Consider the following 25,491-nt stretch of genomic DNA (forward strand, 5'->3'; position numbering starts at 1 on the left):
ATTACTATATATATTTTGACAAGTTCATAGTGCAATGTTTCCACCACCACAATTTCATAGGGAAGAATTTCACTATCCTTAAATATTGCCCATGTTTCATATATCAAACATCTTCTCCCCAATTCCTGCTAAATGCTCATCTGCTTGCTTTATATATAGACTTGCCTTTTCCCAAATGTGAAATAGGTGAAATTGAATGTTTTCAGACTGATTTTTTAATTAACAATATGCATTTAGGATTCCCTCATTTCTTTTCGTGGTATAATAGTTTAATATTTAAACTGTTGAATACAATTCCACAGCATGGATACATCACTCATTGTTTATGTACTAATTTATGGAAGAATATATTTGTGGCTTCCATTTTTTCTCAGTTGTAAAAGAAGAGACCACCATAATTCATGGGCAGTCTGTGATGGAGATATAAGTTTCAAGTCAGTTATGTAAATATTACGAGCAATACGTCTGGGGTCTTACGTTAAGCTCTGTCTAGGTGTATAAGTGACTGCACTGAGGAAGGGCTCTGATGCAGTGACCACTCAGCTGTCCCGGGCATCGTGCTGAAAGGAAGTCAGAGCCCAAGCAATGTCCACACGAGGTGGACACAAGGCCCAGCCCTCAGACCCGGCTGAGCCCCCAGCCTACAGTCAGGGTCACCCTCCCTTACACGTGAGTGTGCATCATAGGAGCAGGTCCTGTCGCTGCACTTCAGCTTCTCACAGCGACCCTGCATGGGGCAGGATGGGCTTCTCCTCCAGGCCCTCCCTAAGCAGAGACGGTGAACAAAACAAAGAGCTGCTGTCAGTAGAAACTGTCAGGGGTTGTGGCAGGGTTTTGTGCGTCAGTCAGCACCTGGAAAATTCTTATTCATTTCCGCGTGCGATCCTATTTCATATGTGGTAAGTACATGGCACAGTGGGACTGGATGAGGGGACAAAGGTCACGCTGTGAGCGGAGATGCTATGAAACAGTGCAGATCCAAGACCAGGGCCAAGGTCCTCCTCCCCAGGATGCAGGAGGACCTAACAGCTCAGGCAGGAATCCTGGGCTGTCCCAGGTAGGAAGACACACCTGTGTGGATAGAGAGGTAACACCATCTGACTCACACTTTAGCAGGACCACGCTGACACTGGCGAGGTAGTTACTTAGGAGACGTTGGGACACTATTACACCCTAACCACACTGGACCTCAAGGCAAACATTTCTAGTTTAATCTTGTAGTAGTTTTTGTTCCATTCAGCAGCCTATGGCAGCATTAACAATCTTAGTCTTTGTTATTCTGTGAGCATTTGTCTCTCTCCAAGATTTAAATTTGTTGCTGTCTTCGTTCTATAATTATCTGATAAATTGGTGAGATTTTGATAATGTGCAACTTGCCCCATTTTGAGGCTGTTTTAAGAACACTAAATAAGAAGCATTTTCTCAGCTTCTCATCTCTCTGCGCCTCCAAGACGAGTATCAGCTTTATTGTAACAACCAGACACTGGAAAGTGTTCCAATATCACACATCAGCTTAATAAATAAGCCAATCGTGCTATGATCATTCTTTAAATGCAACCTGTTATTAAAACCAGGATTCTTGATGCACACAAAAACATGAGAGTATTCACAAATATTTGTGCTGACTAAAATAAGCCATAACAATAAATATATATATATATTTTTTTTGTTTTGAACATATGTTACGTTCACAGTTTTATAAATTCTAGAAAATGAAAAGTAAACTGCAGTAACAAGGGAAGATCAACGGTGATGTGGGGACAGGATGGAAGACAACAAGGGACAGGAAGGCGGAAACCCAGAAACTACTGAAAATAATGAGAGGAATTGATTTGTTCTCTCCTGATAATGCTTATGCCTCCGTCAGTATTCATCACAGTGTTCATTCTGAGTGTGTGTGCTTTATTATACGTCAAGAACCTCATTAAAGTAATTACAAATAAAGGAATGCATGACATGGGAGGGAAGGAGTGAAGGGAAGATACTGAAACATAAGAGACTCTTGAAAATACTTCTCATCATCCCTGAACCCCTCCATATATTTTAGGTAAATATGAGAAGAGTGCAAAGTCATCATGACCTTATTACAGGAGGGGGATCTGCAAACCTCACCTGGAAACTCCAACTCTGTCCTCTAGTAGGTTCCAGGGAGTAGCCTGGCCCAGAGCTCAGGAGCAGATGCTGGATCTAATGGTCACCCCATGTTTCTCCTTGGACACTACACATACCCTCCATTCCTCTGGGTGTAGTTTACACCTCTAACATGAGGGTAACAATGACAGCTACATCATGGGATGTGAGTGCATATGTAAGATGACATATGGGTCTTAAGGGTTTACTCTGGAACAATCACACAATGAAAGTTATATTTCCCAGTTGCTATCAACACCACAAAATCCAAGACTCTCACACCTGCTCTGAGACCCTGCCCTTTCTGAGGACATTCAACGACGTAGCCTCTTATATACTAGAAGGTCATGCAAATAGGGTCCTTCCTCTGCTGATATAAAGCAGCCCCAGCCCTGACCCTGCAGCTCTGGGAGAGGAGCTCCAGCCCCGGATTCCCAAGTGCTCCATTCGGGGTTCAGGACAGAACACTCACCATGGACTTTGGGCTGAGCTGGGTTATCCTTGTGGCTATTTTACAAGGTAATTTATGGAGAGCAAGAGACACTGAGGATGTGAGTGGATATGAGTGAGGGAATCAGTGGATGGGTGACAGTCTCCTGACCAGGATGTCTCTGTGTTTGCAGGTGTCCAGTGCGAGGTGCCGCTGGTGGAGTCTGGGGGAGGCTTGGTGCAGCCTGGGGGGTCTCTGCGACTCTCCTGTGCAGCCTCTGGATTCACCTTCAGTAGTTATGCCATGAGCTCGGTCCGCCAGGCTCCAGGGAAGGGGCTGGAGTGGATCTCAGGTATTAGTAGTAGTGGTGGTAGCACATACTATGCAGACTCTGTGAAGGGCCGATTCACCATCTCCAGAGACAACTCCAAGAACACACTGTATCTGCAAATGAACAGCCTGAGATCTGAGGACACGGCCGTGTATTACTGTGCGAAAGATACACAGTGAGAGGCAGTCAGTGTGAGCCCAGACACAAACCTCCTTGCAGGGAGACAGGAGGGGGGATGCAGGGGGAACTCAGGACATACAACTGCTGTGTGTTTCAGCCCCAGGAGCAGGTGCAGATGGTAGTTAAGAGCTGCTTTCCTCTAAGGGTCTGGGGTTTCCTCTCCATATAGCAGTTTTCCCTGGGGAATCTCTCTGTACTCATCCATGGTTCTTGACTTACACATTCAGTCTCTCAGTTAGAAAGAGTTTTCGAAATAGGGGAAAAAATGTCATATATGAAAGGCAGAGACTCAAAGTTATATATTCAGGTTTTCCCTTCTCTGACTCTTGTCTAAATTGACCCGTTTCAAAACTATTCCAGTGGATGTATAAAGAGTTAAACATATTCTTCCTTCCTCATTATGATATCTCAGCCCTGCCCTACTGTAGACCAGCTGTCCCTGCCAGGATGCTGCCTGTTGACTTGCCTGCTAACCTCTTGCATGAGAAGCATAAATACGCCGAGCAGCTCTGGATCCTCAGTGGGTCGCTGGGAAAGATGCCAGTTAGAGGGGACGTGGGTGGGGGTGTTTCTACATGTGCTCCTTGCTTCCAGGGCCAATAGAATCCCTATATGCTTATATAAGACCTGCATCCTGTTCTACTGTGCAGTTTATTTTATGTCAAATATTCATCATCAAAGCTATTACCAATAGGAAAATATTTAGTTGGTAGGGAAAGGTTATAGTCAGGTGGATAATAACATGAATTTTCAGAAGCTTCTGAGAACAAATCTATTCTCCTTTCTTCTACACAGCATCTTACGTGAGCACTAAAATGAAGGAAAATCACTCAGGTTCTCATTCCACGAAGAGTCCTGCAGACCTACAGGCAGGCCCACCTCTGTCCAGGAACCTTTGCAGGGGAGGCCAGGTCCAGGGTGGAGAAGCCCAGGCCTCGACAGGAGGTCTCACTGGGTCCTGATATGTGCTCTCCAGCACATCACGTGCCAATTCCAGGCTGCAGTTTAGCTTCACATCTGTAGGATTCAAGTAAATCATTACCTACATCACATGCTTGGTGTGCATATGTAGAAACAAAATAATAAAAGAGGCCCTGAGTGTTGGCGCCCAGGGTAGGGCACCCGAAAATATGCCTCAAAGTGACTTAAGACAGAGCCAGTGCAGAGCGACATTCTGACCTTCCTCCCTGTCATCCTGAAGCAAGAAATAAACCTCCCATGTGAAAGGTGCCCTCTCTGTACCTGGTGGTGGAAGTGAAATGGTCTTTACCGCATATCTTCTGCCTGCCTTTTTCTGTGCCAAAATTTTACCCTAAGAGTAAGTTAACTCAGAGAAGTGAGAAAATCTAGAAAGGAACGACGTGGCCAACAAAACGAATTAATAATAGTTTAGTCATTAAGCAAATCAAGGACCTTTAGTTCCTCCTCAAGGGCTATAGATAATATTCTTGTCCATGTCCCATGAGCCGTCTTATAGATACTGAAACTCCCACCAGGAGGAAGAAGTTAACTGCATGATGACCAGACTGTAGCCATGACATAAGCTGCCACAATTGCAAGAACTAGGCTCAAAGAAATGGGAACAAACCGACCCTGGACCTGAAGATTAACTCTACTTAAAACAATCAAGAGGAGGCTGATCAGACCACCACATGACCAACTGCAAGATGACTGTCACAGCTGACTCTGCCGTTTCTGCCCGTAGCCCCTCCTTCCGCCTGTAAAAGTGTTTTCCCATAGATACTCCGTGCAGGATGGCCTTTGGAGAGAACTCTCTCCCGCAACCCCCGGTTTAGGCAGCCAAAATAAAGCAAACTTTCCTTTCTACCAACTTTGCCTCTTTATTGGCTTTTCAGCACCGAGCAGCCAGACCCTGCTTTCCATTGCAGAGGGACACTCTTATCACCAGGAATGGGAATTCAGGCCTGGAAGCTTCTATGAACAAACCTTGTTCTTTCTTTAATGCACTAGCCACCCCCATACTCTGCTTAGGTTCTTCACTAATTGAGCACCCAAAGCGCACATTGCCTCCTTCTACCAGTTCCTCACAAATATTGCATCTTTGTCTAAACATATAAAAGCTGCCTGCTTTGGTCCCTTCTGTGTCCATTTCTATGGCACGTCCATGCCTATGGTTAAAATGGTTTTCTTTTCTCCTGTTATTCTGTCTTTGTTAGTTTTATTATCAGTCCAGCCTCAGGAACTCAGGAGGGGCAGAGGAGGAGAATTCCCTCCTGACAAATCCAAGTTGTCTTCGCTTCAGCCTCACGCTGTACAACCTCTTAGGAACCTCAGTCCTCACGGCCACTGTCACTCTGCTGACATCACCTTGCCAGGTGTGTTCTTCTGGCATCTCCTTTCTGCATTTCCATCTCACCATTCGCTATTTCTTCAAATCGGTGTGAGATTTCAGTGTCCATTGTCTGGATGTATACAGTTTATTAGTCATTCCCTATGAAAGGACATTTTGATTTTTACCAAATTTCAGCAGATATCAATAAAGCTAACTAAGCATCGTGGGCAGCGTTTTCTCTGGACTAAAGTCTTACTGTCTTTCAGATACATACAAAGGAGCACTACTGCTGAAATATAGAAACGGGTATGTTTAGTTTTGTAGGAATCCCCCAAAATGTCTCCCAAGGTGCACCCCGTTCTGCATCCCCACCACCTGTGAATGGACCCCCTGCTGCTTCACATCCTGCAGGTGTTTAAGGTTCTCAGAGTCCTGATCTGATCCACTCTGGTAAGTTTTCAGGGATATGTCCTTGTTCGGAATGCCACTTCCCTGTGACATATGTTCTCCCACAGCCTTATTTGCAAACACTTTGTCTTATTGGTCAGGTGTCTGTTAAGTATTTTAGCCCATTTTTTAATCCTTTTGTTTCTTTCTTATGGTTGAGTTTAAGGCTTCTTGGTACATATTAGATAACAATCAGATATACTAGATATGTCTTTTGCAGATATTTTCTGCCAATTTCTAGTTTGCCTCTGGGTAAATTTTAAATGTATTTTTTTTGCTTCTCAATTATTACTTGTTGTGTTTCTATTACAATGAAAAGTGAAGTTAAACTTTCACTTCCTAAGCCATGGGAACTTCATGTGGGAACATGCCACAGTACACTCAAAGGCCTCTTTCAGATACCACAAGGAGGGAATGGGAAAACAGAGGCGGGACTTCTTCAGAGATGCTCTTCTGGAAAAGTAGAAATGTACCAACGTACCCTCCTTCCTGTGTTGCTGGTGAGAACTGTGCTGCGTGTCCACAGAGACACAGATCCTTGATGAGAGAGCGAGATTTCATCAGTTAGAGTGACGGTTTCCTAACAATAAATTTTACCCGTGACGGATCTGAGTTTATCTATGATTGTAACGTGAGTGATTCAATGTATTTAGCAATGGTTGAAAACAAAATCAATACCTTGAATTATTATTATTAATTTTAATTTATGTTGCCCCAGAGAAGAGTTTGACAATTACAATTTCAGTAACACATTTCCATTACTTTGACTTATACTTCTTAAATTTTAGATACCTTGTTGTTTCATAATAAATGTTTCATTACATCCCTCACATTTGAAGCTGGATTCCAAGTGGACCTAGAAGATGTAATGTGAGGATAGCGAATGTTTCTACAGTCAGTAACATCTAAGACAACTAATTTAATATCACACGAGGGCATTGCTGATGTCCAAGTATACTTCCTGCTGCTTCTTTTCTCAATGATTCCAACAAACATACTAAATGACCTAAACCATCTGTCCTCAATGTTCCTGAAGTCCACACCTCATTCTGAGCTTATATTCTCAAGATTTTATAAGGGAAAACACAGAGACCATCAGAAGGACCTGTCTACGTGTTCCCATGAAGCCACCACCATCAGCCCTTCTCCCTCCCATCACAATGTTCAGGCCCTTTTGCTGTGAACATCACTGGTAAACTGCAAACAAGATGACTGAAATCTCCCCACTTCATTTCCCATCACCCACTGGGCATCTCTAATGGATATTCCCTCCAGCATTATCATATGATCTGGTCTCCAGACATAATTCCCTCCAATTTTCTCCACAAAGGAAAAATAACTTTTTTTTACTCCTGGTGAACTAACACATTTTTCCTAGGGTTAAATAGACCCTAACAACACATCCCCACCCACTGAAACATAAAGACACCTGCTATATATCCTTCTATGTTAACCTGAATTTGGCTGAATCACCTCTAATCCACCAGCTCAAGAAGGGCAGGTCAGATGCTGGGGCATCTGTACAAATGCAGGCCCTCCTTCCACCTGCTGAATAATGGGCCCACCTGGTTCTAGGTTTTAGATGCCATCCCTTCCGCTTCCCTACCCCACAGCGTATCAGCTCAATTTTCAGGTCCTGACAACAGGGTCCAGATTTGTCCTGTGATTCTTGCCCATAAAACTGTGATTGGCTCTCCTATTATTGACACTCAAGCAGGCAGATTCTTTAGTATTTAATTTACTCTGCAAATATTATTGGGAAAGCTAGAAGAAGTATCGTACTGTTTTCATTAAAAGTATGGAGTAAATATCTTCTCACAGATGGCAGGCTCGAAATCAGTCAGCGTACAGGTGAAATCAGTGGGCTGAGGGAGAGCTGACCTGCCCCAGACCCACAGGTGTGACCTCTCAGGGCAGGAGTGGAGCCAGGGCTACATGTACAGGGTGTCAGTCAGAGATGGGGACTCACATTGCTCTTTCTGGTTCCCAGGAGAAGTAACATCACTGATGACACTCATGTCAACATTCAGCACCCCTGGCAACCCCACTATAAATTTCAGACATACCATTACCATCGTGATCCCCAGTTTACATCCTTGCAGACTGAAATGCAGATGGTGAGGCTACATCTTCAGTGCCCACAGTGAGATGGGATGGAGCTGTGCTCTGCTCTCCAGCACCAGTAACTTATATGACCTCAGGCACAGTCCCAGGACTCACTGACCCAGGGACTCGGGAGAGCTGCTCTCAGGTGGACTTTTCAAAAGAACCTTCTTCCTGAAGTGGGAGCTTTCCTATGACCATGACACCCTCATACTCTGCAAGCCATTCACTGTGAAGGTTTACTTCCAAGAATCATGCATGTTCTCTCACCCAGCACATTGGGAACTGTGTTCCGTGAGCTCCAATGTCACTGGCTGTGACAGGGAGAGTAAAAATGAACACTTCTAGAAGTAGCGAGTCTGTGCACTGTGACCAGATCACCTGCCCAGCATGTTGGAGTCCTGAGGAGCTTCCAGGAGCTGTCTGTTCTTAGGCCTTGCTAGCCCTGGGGATTCCTCAACGTCCACCCGCAAGGAAGGAGCCCTGAAGCTCGCGGTGTTCCTACAGACACACAGTTGTGCACAGGAAACACGCAGGTCAGGCTACTGGCCATGTCAGCAGTGCTGGGATCCATGACCATCTCAGCAAGAATGACTACCTTGTCCACAAAATACACGGTGTGTTTAGTTCTTAAGAGTAAATCCATCTCCAGAGCAAATCTTGATAATATTTAAACTGTTTCAGGTGAAGAAATGTTCACCCAAGTTAAGGGAAACACGAAATCCGTTGTGAATTATGATAAACATTAAATTTTACCTGACTTTGTCTGAATTCAATGTCATTATTACATGCATGGTTTCTCTCAAATACTTGCACATCCAGGAAATAAACATGAGGTAATGCAGAAAGGAAAAAACAAGAGTCTGTGTCTGACATCTTGGAGGACCCTGAATGTGTGATGGGTATTTATGTGAAATATATACATCCATGGGATTAAAGTCTATTCCCCAAATCTGCCGTTAATCCTTGAGCACAGCTGACTTCCTGACTATCCCTTCAGCATCATTTCATTCCTGGACACAGAGTCCCCCAGGCATAGGGAGGGGACCCCAGGTGGGGGCTGAGTTCTCTGAAGGCACAGTCAGCATCCTCCTCAGGTGGAGCCCCAGAGACTGAGACCTCCCTTCACTACCTTCTGCTTTTTATAAAAAGGTCCCTCCCTTATGCAAATATCCCCTTAGACCACAAGGTAAAAACAAAGTACCAGTTCACTTAAATTCGGGTTTCTCCTCATGCTTGAAGAGAATTTCTGGGCTTCAGGAATCTCATCTGCAAGAAGATGAATCCACTGTGGTTCTTCCTCTTCCTGGTGTCAGCTCCCAGAGGTGAGTGTCTCAGGGATTCAGACGTGAACACTTGGGGAAGCTGCATCTGAGCCCATGAGTCACCGTGGTTCTCTCTGTCCACAGGTGTCCTGTCGCAGGTGCAGCTGCAGGAGTCGGGACCCAGCCTGGTGAAGCCCTCACAGACCCTCTCCCTCACCTGCACTGTCTCTGGATTCTCATTAAGCAGCTATGCTGTATCCTGGGTCCGGCAGGCTCCAGGAAAGGGGCTGGAGTGGGTTGGGGTGATATATGGTGGTGGTGGAAGCACAGATTATAACCCAACTCTTAAGTCCCGGCTCAGCATCACCAGGGACACCTCCAAGAGCCAAGTCTACTTATCGCTGAGCAGCCTGACAACTGAGGACACAGCCGTGTATTACTGTGCGAGAGACACAGTGAGGGGAAGTCAGTATGAGCCCAGACACAAACCTCCCTGCACGGATGCCCGTTACCACCAGGGGTCGCACAGGACCCAACAAGTACAGGGCTGTGACCTGCAGCAGGTGCATATATGGGCTGGGAGGGAATTCGTGTTAGAACCTGTGCTTTCCTCTTCCTGCCCAGGAGCTCCACCAGAGACCCTGTTATGTATCCTAATGTTTCATTGTTGTGGATTATGAAGTGTCTAGAAAGTTTTGTGTGCATGTACATATTTGCTTAATTTTTATTTTTATTATAGTTGTGTATATATATATATTCATTTGCACAGACACATTTAATACTCAAGAATTAAGGTTGTTTTTCATTTCTTTATTTACCTTTTTCTCAAAGGAGCTCAGAACAACCCAGCGGCTCACCATAATTTTCAATTTCAGCCTGAAGTTCGTGAAACTTGTAAATATCCTGAGAGTGCACATGAGACTTTTAAACAGTATTAATTGTTGTTTTGCTTTTGTAGATGTGGAAGGAAGAGACACACCGTCCTGCTTTCAGGCAACCTGCACAAGCATTCTGAATTCTGCAACAGGCAGTGTTATAGACTCTAACGCCAGAGTGCTCCAATACTGCACATGCAATTATCCTCGTTATTCACAGATTCAATATCTGCAAATTCACCTACTTCTGGCTGAGCACCACAAAATAAATACTGTCAATTTTGTGGTCATTCACGGACATTAAGAATGTGGCCGGTTGTTTGAATCAGGCAACACACATGCGCACACACACACACACACACACACACACACACACATTCCCAGCTGAGGTCAGTCAAGGTGATGCTCTCTTTTCTTGTTTCAACTCCCGTCCTGTAATTGAGCACTTTCTGGGGTCAAATTAGTGCCATGCTTTTCACAGTTCTGTGATTCTTGGCAATTGTTTAAAGTAGTCCCAGGCATACAGCTGAGGAACAGTCTAGTGTCCCTACGCACAAACGGCTGTGAGTGGACTTAGGGAAAATATACATGAGACATCAGCTTCATTCAGGCATGATTACATGGTCATGGGCTGTGGGATTGATATTCATGTATCCAATATAAATCTCATGCAGAACATGTAGTCAAAACTCACTGCTGCATATGGGATGCAGTTTTGGAAACTTGGCCTTATTCCAAATACAGTATTTCAAGTGGGGGCTTATGGCCAAGAAGAGGGTAGGGTGGAGTGGACTGGAAATTATTCAGAGAGGAAATACAGGCTAAGGGAGACCTTAAGCTATATTTACATAGACTCAAAAGGATTTTTGCCAAAGGCTGACCAGGGTGATCAGATATCATGTGGGTGATAGGGGGTTTGAAGGATTTGATCAAATACTGCGGGGGATCAGAGTTCAAGGGTAGGGGATTCTCATTATTCTCACTTAGCAGGGCTCTTGACAAAACCTGGCCATGCACATATAAACACAGAAGCCCACAGGTCAAGACTAGTTGAGAAGAGATTACAAGGAGCCTGTTGGCTAAGGGGTGGTCAGGGGTCTTTGTCACACTTAAGAAGAGGAATAAAGAACAGACAAGTAAACCAGGGATGCACACAGACACACAGAGAAAAGACCATCTGAGGACTCAGTGAGAAGATGTCCATCTGCAAGCAAAGGAGAAAGGCCTGAGAAGGACCCAAACCTGCTGACACCATGACCTTAGACTTCTTGCCTCCAGGCCTGAGAGGAATCCATTGCTGTTGTTTAATCCACCCAGTCTGTTATTCTGTAATGGCCACACTAGCCAACGAGTACACCTATAATATGGACGCAGATAGACATATATGGAAATGTAAGTATCGTATTGGAAAAGAAACATCACCCATTCTTCAGAGGTGACATGAAGCGGTGTCCACCCTGGATCTCAGCCAGCACCCTCCTCCACAGCCCTAGAGAAGGACCAGCGGGACCATCTTTATATGGAAACATGCTTCCACCTGCACATCACACCCAGGCTCAAGGGGAAAGCACAGCACCTGTGCTACTCAGAGTCAGGGTTCTCATCTTCACTGACATAACTCTCTTAGAGTCAGAGCATTGATCAAAATGAACATGGAAATCTTCTGGTCATTCCTCCTCTTGCGGGCATCCCTCAGCTGTGAGCATCTCCTGGGTCTGAGGAAGGTGGAGTTATGGGGTGACATCTGTGAACTGGGTGTCTCCTTGATTCTCCTTCGCAGGCGTACTGTCCCAGGTGCTGCTGCAGGAATCGGGCCCAGGACTATTGAAGATCCTCTCCCTTACCCACTCAGTCTCTGGATTCTCCATAACAAACAGTGCTGGCTGCTGGGACTGGATCCCTCAGCCCCCAGAGAAAGGGCTGGGGTGACTGGGGTGCTTTGGTTTTGGGACTAGCGCAGCACACAGGCTGTCTCTCCAGAAATGACTCTCCACCTCAGAGACAGCTCACAAATTCTGTGTTTCCTGCAGCTCAGCTCTGTGATGACCTAGGACACAGCCCTGTGTTACTGTCCCAGGAGGCCCAGTGAGAAGTCAGGGTTAGTCCAGACAGGACCCTCCCTGCAGGGGCCGCTCCAACCACCAGTGGGCGATCAGGGTCATCAGGAAACAAGAGGACCCATTTCAGGGCAGGTGCAGAGGATGTCACGGAGGGATTTTCTCTCAGAAGCTGTGGTTTCTCCACTGGACCATTGCCGCCCTTGAAAGCCTCATCCACAATGATTCCAGGGAACTTTCTTGTCTCTAATCTTGAGACTTTTTCATGGAGTCAGGCTTGTCTGCCTTTCCCCATCTATCTTAGGAAGAGCTGCACAGAAATATTTCTCCAAGAGACCTTTATTTGAAGGTTAGGTCACTACTTTCTGTTAATAGTTGTCAAGTGTTTAATCGTTTAATGACATAAATAATTTTTACTGTTGAACTTTAAATCTGCTTTCCAGCATCAGATGGATTTCCAATTCCTCTCATCCTGACAATCTCTCCAGTCCTGTCTGATGTAACTCCTTTCACTTGAATAGAATGAGTCATGTTGATATTCGGAAATTGACGTCCATACAGCACTGTAGTCATTCTCTGCTCGGGAGACCTTTGGAAATGTCGGGACACAGGCTGGGCTGTAACATGTAGGCTGTGTTGCCTGCACCTTGTTATCTAGTGTGGAGATTGATAATAGAAATTTAGATAAAATAGAAAGATAGATAAAAGAGAACAGAAACAGGTATATAATCATCGTATGGAAAATAACCATAAAAACTGACTACATAATCCATTTTTAGCAAGTGGTAAAGGCTCGAAGGTGTAAAGATGATACAAGCACACGTATGAAGTTATTTGAATAAACATAAATATTCAAACAAATTTGGTAAATACTTTTCCAGCTCACTCCTCAATCCCATGGTGAGTGTCTGGTTTTCTCTCTAAGAAATCGACAAATATATTCCAATTGGCGGCCACTGGCATCCTTCCAGCAAGCGGATGAGGGCCTTTTGCTCTACATCATCCCCAATCTTTGAATTGCTTATTAGTTTGCCTTTAACTGTTGTAATAAGTGAGTAGCAGTATCTCATCATGGTGTTATTTTATGTTTCCTTAATGAAGAATCTTGTTAAAACCTTTTATCTCTTCTTTGCGGAAGTATCTTCAGATCACTGGCACAGGGTTCATTATTTTCACTTTTTGTTACTGTTGTTGAGCTGTGAATTTGCTGTATATTCATGATACAAGTCCTTTATAAATATGATATTAGAGAGCACATTCTCCAAGTCTGTGCCTAGTTCCCTTCTCAGTGAAGTTTTTGTTACTGTTACTGTTGTTGGTTTCAGGACAGAAATTTTAATGTATACAGAAAAACTACAAATTTATTTTATGTATGATGTTTGGGATATTATACCTAAAAATTCATCATGAAACTCAAGGACACTCTTTTGTTTTTACCACATCCCTATGCCAGGCCTCGTTCTGGGATGGAGGGTTAAGTGCACCTTCTTGAAGGGAGCATGACCATGATGAGGTTCCTGAAGTTATTCCTTACGGGAGATTTATCCTACCTTCCCCATTAGATATATTTATTCAATCTCTTTATATAAGTGTGAATCAAGATACTTGTTTCAGAACTTGTGTTAAGGTTATATACTAAGGCATTTTCTTTGCTTCTGTAATTGTTACAGCTTGTCAGCCATGGGGAGCTCTTTCAGATTGTCTCCTGTATCCCCTTTACGGGCACCCATCCGTTGGTGTGAACACTTCCTTACTTTCTGGTGCCACAAGAATCTGCAGGATAAGCATGTGTATTCTCTTCTGTGGCCCTGGAATTAGCCAGGCCTCACATGAGTCGTGGATCCTTTTCTGGAGAATAGCATTAGCAACCAGAACGGTGGGTATTAGGACACTAATGCTGGTGTCCTGTCCACTGGGGGCATTGCCTCTAGACCCTATCAGCTAAAAGACCTTGGAAATATGTCTGTGTGATCTACCCCACATATACACACACATGTCTGCAACTAGCTCTGTATCTCACCTTCTGACCTGTGTGAAGGTAAAAGTGAGATCATTCTTACATCTCCGATCCTAGTGCAACATCACTTGGGGAAATCCAGCCTTTCCCCCTTGCTTCTCTGTTACTTTCCACCCAACAGTGAGATGCCTGGCTCCACCGATGCCATCCAGCTACTAATTGTTCAATTCCACATGCACAGTAGTAACAGAATTCTTAGCCGGATTCCTGATGAAAATACCGTTATCCACCGGGTTCTAGTGCTTACGTGCAGTGCTTACAACTTAGCCTTCAGACACCACACATTTCCAAGCCACTTGGGTCAAAACCTATTTCTCCACCTTCTTCAGATATGTTAATTGTTAATGTTGGTTGTTTACATGTTAATGTTACATGTTAATGTAAATGTTTGCATGTTAATTGTTAACATGTTATTCAAAAATTCACTATAATATTAGGTATCATCTATACAGTGTGCATCGTTCCATCCTTGAGTCTCTGACTTAAAGATGAAATTTATATTTATATACAATAAGGTTCACTCTTTCTCCTATTACTATATATATTTTGACAAGTTCATAGTGCAATGTTTCCACCACCGCAATTTCATAGAGAAGAATTTCACTATCCTTTAATATTGCCCATGTTTCACATATCAAACATCTTCTCCCCAATTCCTGCTAAATGCTCATCTGCTTGCTTTATGTATAGACTTGCCTTTTCCCAAATGTGAAATAGGTGAAATCGAAAGTTTTCAGACCGAATTTTTAAATAGCAATATGCATTTAGGATTCCCTCATGTCCTTTCATGGTATAATAGTTTAATATTTAAATTGCTGAATACAATTCCACAGCATGGATACATCACGCATTGTTTATGTACTAATTTATGGAAGAACGTATTTGTTGCTTGCATTTTTTCTCAGTTGTAAATGAAGAGACCACAATAATTCATGGGCAGTCGATGATGGAGATATAAGTTTCAAGTCAGTTATGTAAATATTACGAGCATGACTTCTGGGGTCTTACATTAAGCTCTGTCTAGGTGTGTGAGTGACTGCATGGAGGATGGGCTCTGATGCAGAGACCACTCAGCTGACCCAGGCATCGTGCTGAAAGGATGTCAGAGCCCAGGCAATGTCTACACGAGGTGGACACAAGTCCCAGCCCTCAGACCCGGCTGAGCCCCCAGCCTACAGTCAGGGTCACCCTCCCTTACACGTGAGTGTGCATCAGAGGAGCAGGTCCTGCAGGTGAACTTGAGCCTCTCACAGCGACCCTGCATCGGGTAGGGTGGGCTTCTCCTCCATTCCCTCCCTAAGCAGAGACAGTGAACAAAATAAAGAGCTGCTGTCAGTGTAAACTGTCAGGAATTCTGGCAGGGTTCTGTGCATGAGTCAGCACCTGGAACATAATTATTCATTCCCCCGTGTGATCCTATTTCATATGTGGTAAGTATATGGCACAGTGGGACTGGATGAGGGGTCAAAGGCCACACTGTGAGCGGAGATGCTATGAAACAGTGCAGATCCAAGACCAGGGCCAAGGTCAACCCCAGGATGCAGGAGGAACTAACAGCTCAGGCAGGAATCCTGCGCTGTCCCAGGTTGGAAGACACACCCGTGTGGGTAGAGACGTAACACCATCTGACTCACACTTTAGCAGGACCACGCTGACACTGGCGAGGTAGTTATTTGGAGACGTTGGGACACTATTACACCCTAACCACACTTGACCTCAAGGCATCCATTTCTAGTTTAATCTTGTAGTAGTTTTTGTTCCATTCAGCAGCCTATGGCACCATTAACAATCTTAGTCTTTGTTATTCTGTGAGCACTTGTCTCTCTCCAAGATTTAAATTTGTTGCTGTCTTCATTCTATAATTATCTGATATATTGGTGAGATTTTGATAATGTGCAACTTGCCCCATTTTGAGGCTGTTTTAAGAACACTAAATAAGAAGCATTTTCTCAGCTTCTCATCTCTCTGCCTCTCCAAGACGAGTATCAGCTTTATTGTAACACCCAGAAGCTGGAAAGGGTTCCAATATCACACATCATCTTAATAAATAAGCCAATCGTGCTATGATCATTCTTGAAATGCAACCTGTTATTAAAACCAGGATTCTTGATGCACACAAAAACATGAGAGTATTCACAAATATTTGTGCTGAGTAAAATAAGCCATAACAATAAATATATATATATATATTTTTGTTTTGAACATATGTTATGTTCCGATTTTTATAAATTCTAGAAAATGAAAAGTAACCTGAAGGAACAAGGGAAGATCAACGGTGATGTGGGGACAGGATGGAAGATAACAAGGGACAGGAAGGAGGAAACCCAGAAACTACTGAAAATAATGAGAGGAATTGATTTGTTCTCTCCTGATAATGCTTATGCCTCCGTCAGTATTCATCAGAGTGTTCATTCTGAGTGTGTGCGCTTTGTTACAAGTCAAGAACCTCATTAAAGTAATTACAAATGAAGAAATGCATGACTTGGGAGGGAAGGAGTGAAGGGAAGATACTGAAACATAAGAGACTCTTGAAAATACTTCTCATCAACCCTGACCCCCTCCATATGTTTTAGGTAAACACGAGAAGAGAGCAAAGTCATCATGACCTCATTACAGGAGGGGGATCTGCAAACCTCACCCGGCAACTCCAACTCTGTCCTCTAGTAGGTTCCAGGGAGCAGCCTGGCCCAGAGCTCAGGTCAGATGCTGGATCTAACGGTCACCCCATGTTTCTCCTTGGACACTACACACACCCTCCATTCCTCTGGGTGTAGTTTACACCTCTAACATGAGGGTAACAATGACAGCTACATCACGGGATGTGAGTGCATATGTAAGATGACATATGGGTCCTAAGGGTTTACTCTGGAACAATCACACAATGAAGGATGTATAAAGAGTTAAACATATTCTTCCTTCCTCATTGTGATATCTCAGCCCTGCCCTACTGTAGACCAGCTGTCCCTGCCAGGATGCTGCCTGTTGACTTGCCTGCTAACCTCTTGCATGAGAAGCATAAATGCGCTGAGCAGCCCCGGATCCTCAGGGGGTCGCTGGGAAAGATGCCAGTTAGAGGGGACGTGGGTGGGGGTGTTTCTACATGTGCTCCTTGCTTCCAGGGCCAATAGAATCCCTATACGCTTAGATCATACCTGCATCCTCTTCTACTGCGCAGTTTATTTTATGTGAGATATTCACCGTCACAGCTATTACCAATAGACACATATGTAGTTGGTAGGGAAAGTTTATAGTCAGGTGGATAATAACATGAATTTTCAGAAGCTGCTGAAAACAAGTCTATTCTCCTTTCTTCTCCACACCATCTTACGTGAGCACTAAAATGCAGGAAAATCACTCAGGTTCTCATTCCATGAAGAGTCCTGCAGATCTACAGGCAGGCCCACGTCTGTCCAGGAACCCTTGCAGGGGAGGCCAGGTCCAGGGTGGAGAAGCCCAGGCCTCGACAGGAGGTCTCACTGTGTCCTGATGTGTGCTCTCCAGCACATCACGTGCCAAGTCCAGGCTGCACTTTAGCTTCACATCTGTAAGATGCAGGTAAACCGACACCTACATCACATGCTTGGTGTGCATATGTAGAAACAAAATAATAAAAGAGGCCCTGAGTGTTGGGGTCCAGGGTAGGCCACCCCTAAATATGCCTCCAAGTGACGTAAGACAGAGCCCACTACAGGAACACTCTGAATTTCCTCCAAGTCACCCTGAAACGAGAAATAAACCTCACATGTGAAAGGTGCTCTCCCCCATTTAGGTGTGGAAGTGAAACGGTCCTTCACCTCGTGCTCTCCACCTGCCTTTTTTCTGTAGAAACAATTTAGCCAAAGAATAAGTTTAATCTGAGAAGTGAGCAAATGCAGAAAGAAAGGAAAACTCTCCAATAAGACTAAATAATAATAGTTTGGTCATTCAGCAAATAAAGGACCTTTAGTTCCTCCTCAAGGGCTATAGATAATATTCTTGTCCATGTCCCCTGAGCCGTCTTATAGATACTGAACTTCCCACCAGGAGGAAGAAGTTAACTGCATGATGACCAGACTGTAGCCATGACATAAGCTGCCACAATTGCAAGAACTGACCTCAAAGAAATGGGAACAAACCGACCCTGGACCTGAAGATTAACTCTACTTAAAACAATCAAGAGGAGGCTGATCAGACCACCACATGACCAACTGCAAGATGACTGTCACAGCTGACTCTGCCGTTTCTGCCCGTAGCCTCTCCTTCCGCCTATAAAAGCCCTTTCCCACAGATGTTCAGTGCGGGGTGGCCTTTGGAGAGAAGTCTGTCCCCCACCCCCGGGTGCAGGCAGCCAAAATAAAGCAAACTTTCCTTTCACCAACTTTGCCTCTTTATTGGCCTTTCAGCGCCGAGCAGCCGGACCCTGCTTTCCTTTGCAGAGGGACACTCTTATCACCAGGGATGGGAATTCAGGCCTGGAATTCTCTATGAACAAACCTTGCTCCTTCTTTAATGACTCTGCCAGCCCAAACCCTGCTTAGGTTCTTCACTAATTGAGCACCAAAAGCATACATTTCCTCCTTCTACCAATTCCTCACAAATATTGCATCTTTGTCTAAAAATATAAAAGTTGCCTGCTTTGGTCACTTCTGGGTCCATTTCTATGGCCCATCTATGCCCATGGTTAAATTTTTTTTCTCCTGTTAATCTGTCTTTGTCAATTTTGTTATCAGTCCAGCCTCAGGAACTCAAGAGGGGCAGAGGAGGAGATTTCCCTCCTGACATGTCCAAGTTGTCTTCTCTTCAGCCTCACGCTGTACAACCTCTTAGGAACCTCAGTCGTCACGGCTACTGTCACTCTGCTGACATCACCTTGCCAAGTGTGTTTTTCTGGCATCTCTTTTCTGCATTTCCATCTCACCATTCGATATTTCTTCCAAATCGGTGTGACATTTCAGTGTCCATTGTCTGGTGTACACAGTTTATTAGTCATTCCCTATGAAAGGACCTCTTGGTCTTTTCCAAATTGTGGCAAATATGAATAATGCTAAGTGAGCATCGTGTGCAGGGTTTTCTCTGGACTAAAGTCATACTGTCTTTCACATATGTACAAAGGAGCACTATTGCTGAAACATAGATAAGAGTATGTTTAGTTTTGCAGGAAGCCCCCAAAATGTCTCCCAAGGTGCACCCTGTTCTGCATCCCCACCAGCTGTGAATGGACCCCCTGCTGCTTCACACCCTGCAGGTGTTTAAGGTTCTCAGAGTCCTGATCTGATCCACTCTTCTAAGTTTTCAGGGATATGTCCTTGTTCTCATTGGCACTTCCCTGTGACATATGTTCTCCCACAGCCTTATTTGCGAACTCTTTGTCTTTTTGGTCAGGTGTCTGTTAAGGGTTTTAGCCCATTTTTTAATCCTTTTATTTCTTTCTTATTGTTGAGTTTAAGGCTTCTTGGTACATATTAGATAACAATAACATATACTAGATATGTCTTTTGGAAATATTTTCTGCGAATCTCTAGCTTGCATTTGGGTAAATTTTAAATGTATTTTTTTTTGCTTCTCAATTATTACTTGTTGTGTTTCTATTACAATGAAAAGTGAAGTTAAACTTTCACTTCCTAAGCCATGGGAACTTCATGTGGGAACATGTCACAGTACACTCAAAACCTCTTTCAGATACTACAGGGATGGAATGGGTAAACAGAGGGGGGACTTCGTCAGAGATGCTTTTCTGAAAAAGTAGAAATGTACCAACGTACCCTCCTTCCTGTGTTGCTGGTGAGAACTGTGCTGCGTGTCCACAGAGACACAGATCCTTGATGAGAGAGTGAGATTTCATCAGTTAGAATGATCGTTTCCTAACAATAAATTTTACCCGTGATGGATCTCAGTTTATGAATGATTATAACTTGAATGATTCAATGGATTTAGCAAAGGTTGAAAACAAAATCAATACCTTGAATTATTATTATTAATTTTAATTTATGTTGCCCCAGAGAAGAGCTTGATAATTACAATCTCAGTAACACATTTCCATAATTTTTAATTATATCTCTTAAAATTTAGACACCATATTGTTACATAATAAATGTTTTTTCTGCATCCCTTACATTTGAAACTAAATTCCAAGTGGACCTAGAAAATGAAACGTGAGGACAGTGAATGTGTCTACATTCAGTAACATCTAAGGCAAAAAATCTAATATGACACGAGGACACCGCTGATTTCTAAGTATAGTTCCTGCTTCTTCTTTACTCAATGATTCCAGCAAAGGTACAAAATGACCTAAACCATCTGGTCTCAATGCTCCTGAAGTCCACACCTCATTCTGAGCTTATACCATCAAGATTTCATAAGGGAAAACACAGAGACCATCAGAAGGTCCTGTCCACGTGGCCCCCATGAAGCCACCACCATCAGCCCTTCTCCCTCCTATCACGATGGTCAGGCCCTCTTGCTGTGATCATCACTGGTAACTGGCAAAGCAAGATGACTGAAATTTCCCCACTTTTTTTCCCATCCCCCACTGTGTGTCTCTAATGGATATTCCCTCCAGCATTATCATATGATCCAGACATAATTCCCTCCAATTTTCTCCACAAAGTAAAAATAAATTTTTTTAGTCCTGGTGACCTTACACATTTTTCCTAGCGTTAAATGGACCTAACAACACATCCCCAACCACTGAAGCATAAAGACACCTGCTATATATCCTTCTATGTTAACATGAATTTGGATGGATCTCCTCTAATCCACCAGCTCAAGAAGGGCAGGTCAGATGCTGGGGCATCTGTACAAATACAAGCCCTTCTTCCACCTGGTGAATAATGGGCCCACCTGGTTCTAGGTTTTAGATGCCATCCCTTCCATTCCCCTATCACACAGCGTATGAGCTCGATATTCAGGTCCTGACAACAGGGTCCAGACTTGTCCTGTGATTCTTGCCCATATTGCTTTGTTCGGCTCTCCTATTATCGACATTCAGGCAGGAAGATGCTTTAGTATTTAATTTACTCTGCAAATATTATTGCAAAAGGTAGAAGAAGTATAGTACTGTTTTCATGAAATAGTATGCAGTAAATATCTTCTCATAGACGGCAGGCTCGACATCAGTAGTGTACAGGTGAAATCACTGGGCTGATGGAGACCTGACCTGCCCCAGACCCACAGGTGTGACCTCTCAGGGCAGGAGTGGAGCCAGGGCTACAGGTACAGGGTGTCAGTCAGAGATGGGGACTCACATTGGTCTTTCAGGTTCCCAGGAGAAGTAACATCACTGATGACACACATGTCAACATTCAACACCTCTGGCAAACCCACTATAAATTTCAGACATCCATTACCATCGTGATCCCCAGTTTACATCCTTGCAGACTGAAATACAGATGGTGAGGCCACATCCTCAGTGCCCACAGCGAGATGGGATAGAGCTGTGCTCTGCTCTCCAGCATCATTTACTTATATGAGCTCAGGCACAGTCCCAGGACTCAGTGACCCAGGGACTCGGAAAAGCTCTCAGGTGGACTTTTCAAGGGAACCTGCTTCCTGAGGTGAGGACTTTCCTCTGACCATGACACACTCATACTCTGCAAGCCATTCACTGTGAAGGTTTACTTCCAAGAATCATGCATGTTCTCTCACCCAGTGCAGTGGGAACTGTGTTCCCTGAGCTCCAATGTCACTGGCTGTGACAGGGAGAGTAAAAATGAACACTTCTAGAAGGAGTGAGTCTGTGCACTGTGACCAGGTCACCTGCCCAGCATGTTGGAGTCCTGAGGAGCTTCCAGGAGCTGTCTGTTCTTAGACCTTGCTAGCCCTGGGGATTCCTCAACGTCCACCCACAAGGAAGGAGCCCTGAAGCTCGCAGTGTTCCTGCAGACACTCAGTTGTGCACAGTAAATCGGCAAGTCAGGTTTCAGACCATGTCAGCAGTGCTGGGATCCATGACCATCTCAGCAAGAATGACTACCTTGTCCACAAATTACACGGTGTGTTTAGTTGTTATGAATAAATCCACCTCCAGAGCAACTCTTTTTTTTTTTTTTTTTTTTGCGGTACGCGGGCTTCTCACTGTTGTGGCCTCTCCCGTTGCGGAGCACAGGCTCCGGACGCGCAGGCTCAGCGGCCATGGCTCACGGGCCCAGCCGCTCTGCGGCATGTGGGATCTTCCCAGACCGGGGCATGAACCCGTGTCCCCTGCATCGGCAGGCAGACTCTCAACCACTGCGCCACCAGGGAAGCCCCAGAGCAACTCCTGATAACATTTAAACTGTTTCAGGTGAAGAAATGTTCACCCAAGTTAAGGGAAACACGAAATCCATTGTGAATTTTGATAAACATTAAATTTTACCTGACTTTGTCTGAATTCAATGTCATTATTACATGCATGGTTTCTCTCAAATACTTGCACATCCAGGATATAAACTTGAAGTAATGCAGAAAGGAAAAAACAAGAGTCTGTGTCTGACATCTTGGAGGACCCTGAATGTGTGATGGGTATTTATGTGAAATATATACATCCATGGGATTAAAGTCTATTCCCCAAATCTGCGGTTAATCCTTGAGCACAGCTGACTTCCTGACTAGCCCTTCAGCATCATTTCATTCCTGGACACAGAGTCCCCAGGCATAGGGAGGGGACCCCAGGTGGGGGCTGCGTTCTCTGAGGGCACAGTCAGCACCCTCCTCAGGTGGAGCCCCAGAGACTGGGACCTCCCTTCACTACCTTCTGCTTTTTATAAAAAGGTCCCTCCCTTATGCAAATATCCCCTTAGACCACAAGGTAAAAACAAAGTACCAGTTCACTTAAATTCGGGTTTCTCCTCATGCTTGAAGAGAATTTCTGGGCTTCAGGAATCTCATCTGCAAGATGAATCCACTGTGGTTCTTCCTCTTCCTGGTGTCAGCTCCCAGAGGTGAGTTTCTCAGGGATTCAGACGTGAACACTTGGGGAAGTTGCATCTGAGCCCATGAGTCACCGTGGTTCTCTCTGTCCACAGGTGCCCTGTCCCAGGTGCAGCTGCAGGAGTCGGGACCCAGCCTGGTGAAGCCCTCACAGACCCTCTCCCTCACCTGCACTGTCTCTGGATTCTCATTAAGCAGCTATGCTGTAACCTGGGTCCGGCAGGCTCCAGGAAAGGGGCTGGAATGGGTTGGTGCGATATGTGGTAGTGGAAGTGCATATTATAACCCAACTCTTAAGTCCCGGCTCAGCATCACCAGGGACACCTCCAAGAGCCAAGTCTACTTATCGCTGAGCAGCCTGACAACTGAGGACACAGCCGTGTATTACTGTGCGAAAGACACAGTGAGGGGAAGTCAGTATGAGCCCAGACACAAACCTCCCTGCACGGATGCCCGTTACCACCAGGGGTCGCACAGGACCCAACAAGTACAGGGCTGCGACCTGCAGCAGGTGCATATATGGGCTGGGAGGGAATTCTTGTTAGAACCTGTGCTTTCCTCTTCCTGCCCAGGACCTCTACCAGAGACCCTGTTCTGTATCCTAATGTTTCATTGCTGTGGATTATGAAGTGTCTAAAAAATTTTGTGTGCATATACATATTTGCTTTTTATTTTTATTATAGTTGTGTATATATATTCATATGCACAGACAAATATAATACTCAAGAGTTAAGGTTGTTTATCATTTCTTTACCTTTTTCTCAAAGGAGCTCAAGAAAACCCTGCGGCTCACCATAATGTTCAATTTCAGCCTGAAGTTTGTGAAACGTGTAAATATCCTGACAATGCACATGAGATTTTTAAACAGTATTAATTGTTGTTTTGTTTTTGTAGATGTGGAAGGAAGAGACACACCGTCCTGCTTTCAGCCAACCTGTACAGGCATTCTGAATTCTGCAGCAGGCAGTGTTATAGACTCTAACACCAGAGTGCTCCAATACTGCACATGCAATTATCCTCGTTATTCACAGATTCCAAATCTGCAAATTCACCTACTTCTAGCTTTTATGAGCACCACAAAATAAATACTGTCAATTTTGTGGTCATTCACGGACATTAAGAATGTGGCCGGTTGTTTGAATCAGGCAACACACATGCGCGCACACACACACACACACACACACACATTTTCCTAGCTGAGGTCAGTCAAGGTGATGCTCTCTTTTCTTGTTTCAACTCCCGTCATGTAATTGAGCACTTTCTGAGGTCAAATTAGTGCCATGCTTTTCACATTTCTGTGATTCTTGGCGATTGTTTAAAGTAGTCCCAGGCATAGGGCTGAGGAACAGTCTAGTGTCCCTACGCACAAATGGCTGTGAGTGGACTTAGGGAAAATATACATGAGACATCAGCTTCATTCAGGCATGATTATATGGCAATGGGCTGTGGGATTGATATTCATGTATCCAATATAAATCTCATGCAGAACATGAAGACAAAACTCACTGCTGCATATGGGATGCAGTTTTGGAAACTTGGCCTTATTCCAAATACAGCATTTCAAGTGGGGGCTTATGGCAAGAAGAGGGTGGGGTGGAGTGGACTGGAAATTATTCAGAGAAGAAATACAGGCTAAGGGAGACCTTAAGCTGTATTTACATAGACTCAAAAGGATTTTTGCCAAAGGCTGACCAGGGTGATCATATATCATGTGGGTGATAGGGGGTTTGAAGGATTTGATCAAATACTGAGGGTGATCAGAGTTCAAGGGTAGGGGATTCTCATTATTCTCACTTAGCAGGGCTGCTGACAAAACCTGGCCATGCACATATAAACACAGAAGCCCACAGGTCAAGACTAGCTGAGAAGAGAATTGCAAGGATCCTGTTGGCTAAGGGGTGGTCAGGGGTCTTTGTCACACTTAAGAAGAGGAATAATGAACATACAAGTAAACCAGGGATGCACACAGACACACAGAGAAAAGACCATCTGAGGACTCAGTGAGAAGAGGTCCACCTGCAAGCAAAGGAGAAAGGCCTGAGAAGGACCCAAAGCTGCTGACACCGTGATCTTAGACTTCTTGCCTCCAGGCCTGAGAGGAATCCATTGCTGTTGTTTAAGCTGCACAAACTGTTTTTCTGTAATGACCACATTAGCAGATTATACACAACTGATATAGACGCAGATAGGCATATATGGAAATGTAAGTATCGTATTGGAAAAGAAACATCACTCATCCTCCAGGGATGACTTAATGATCATCCCCAAAAAGACGTGTAAGTGTCCACTGTAACATTCTTTAGAATTCATAATACAGTGCGGAATGATTTCTGGATAAATTAATGTCAGAAATATTTCTTCATGAGACTTTTATTTGAAATTTGGGTCACTACCTACTCTTATTAGTTGTCAAGTTTTTAATTGTTTAATGACATAAGTGATTCTTCTGTTGAACTTCAAATCTACTTCCAGCTTCA

At 44.2% G+C, this 25,491-nt stretch overlaps 1 gene segment (V, D, J or C); it reads left to right on the forward strand.

The window, feature by feature from the left end:
• The first annotated feature begins 2,603 nt into the window (after positions 1-2,603).
• Positions 2,604-25,491, forward strand: part of LOC132516749 (immunoglobulin heavy constant mu-like) — a 104,441-nt gene continuing 81,553 nt past the window's right edge. Inside the window, 2 exon segments of the C gene segment in view lie at positions 2,604-2,649; positions 2,754-3,050. Of these exon segments, the coding sequence occupies positions 2,604-2,649; positions 2,754-3,050 (343 nt within the window).

This window comes from Lagenorhynchus albirostris, chromosome 1 (genome assembly GCF_949774975.1).
Source record: "Lagenorhynchus albirostris chromosome 1, mLagAlb1.1, whole genome shotgun sequence".
In the NCBI taxonomy this organism is placed as follows: domain Eukaryota; kingdom Metazoa; phylum Chordata; class Mammalia; order Artiodactyla; family Delphinidae; genus Lagenorhynchus; species Lagenorhynchus albirostris.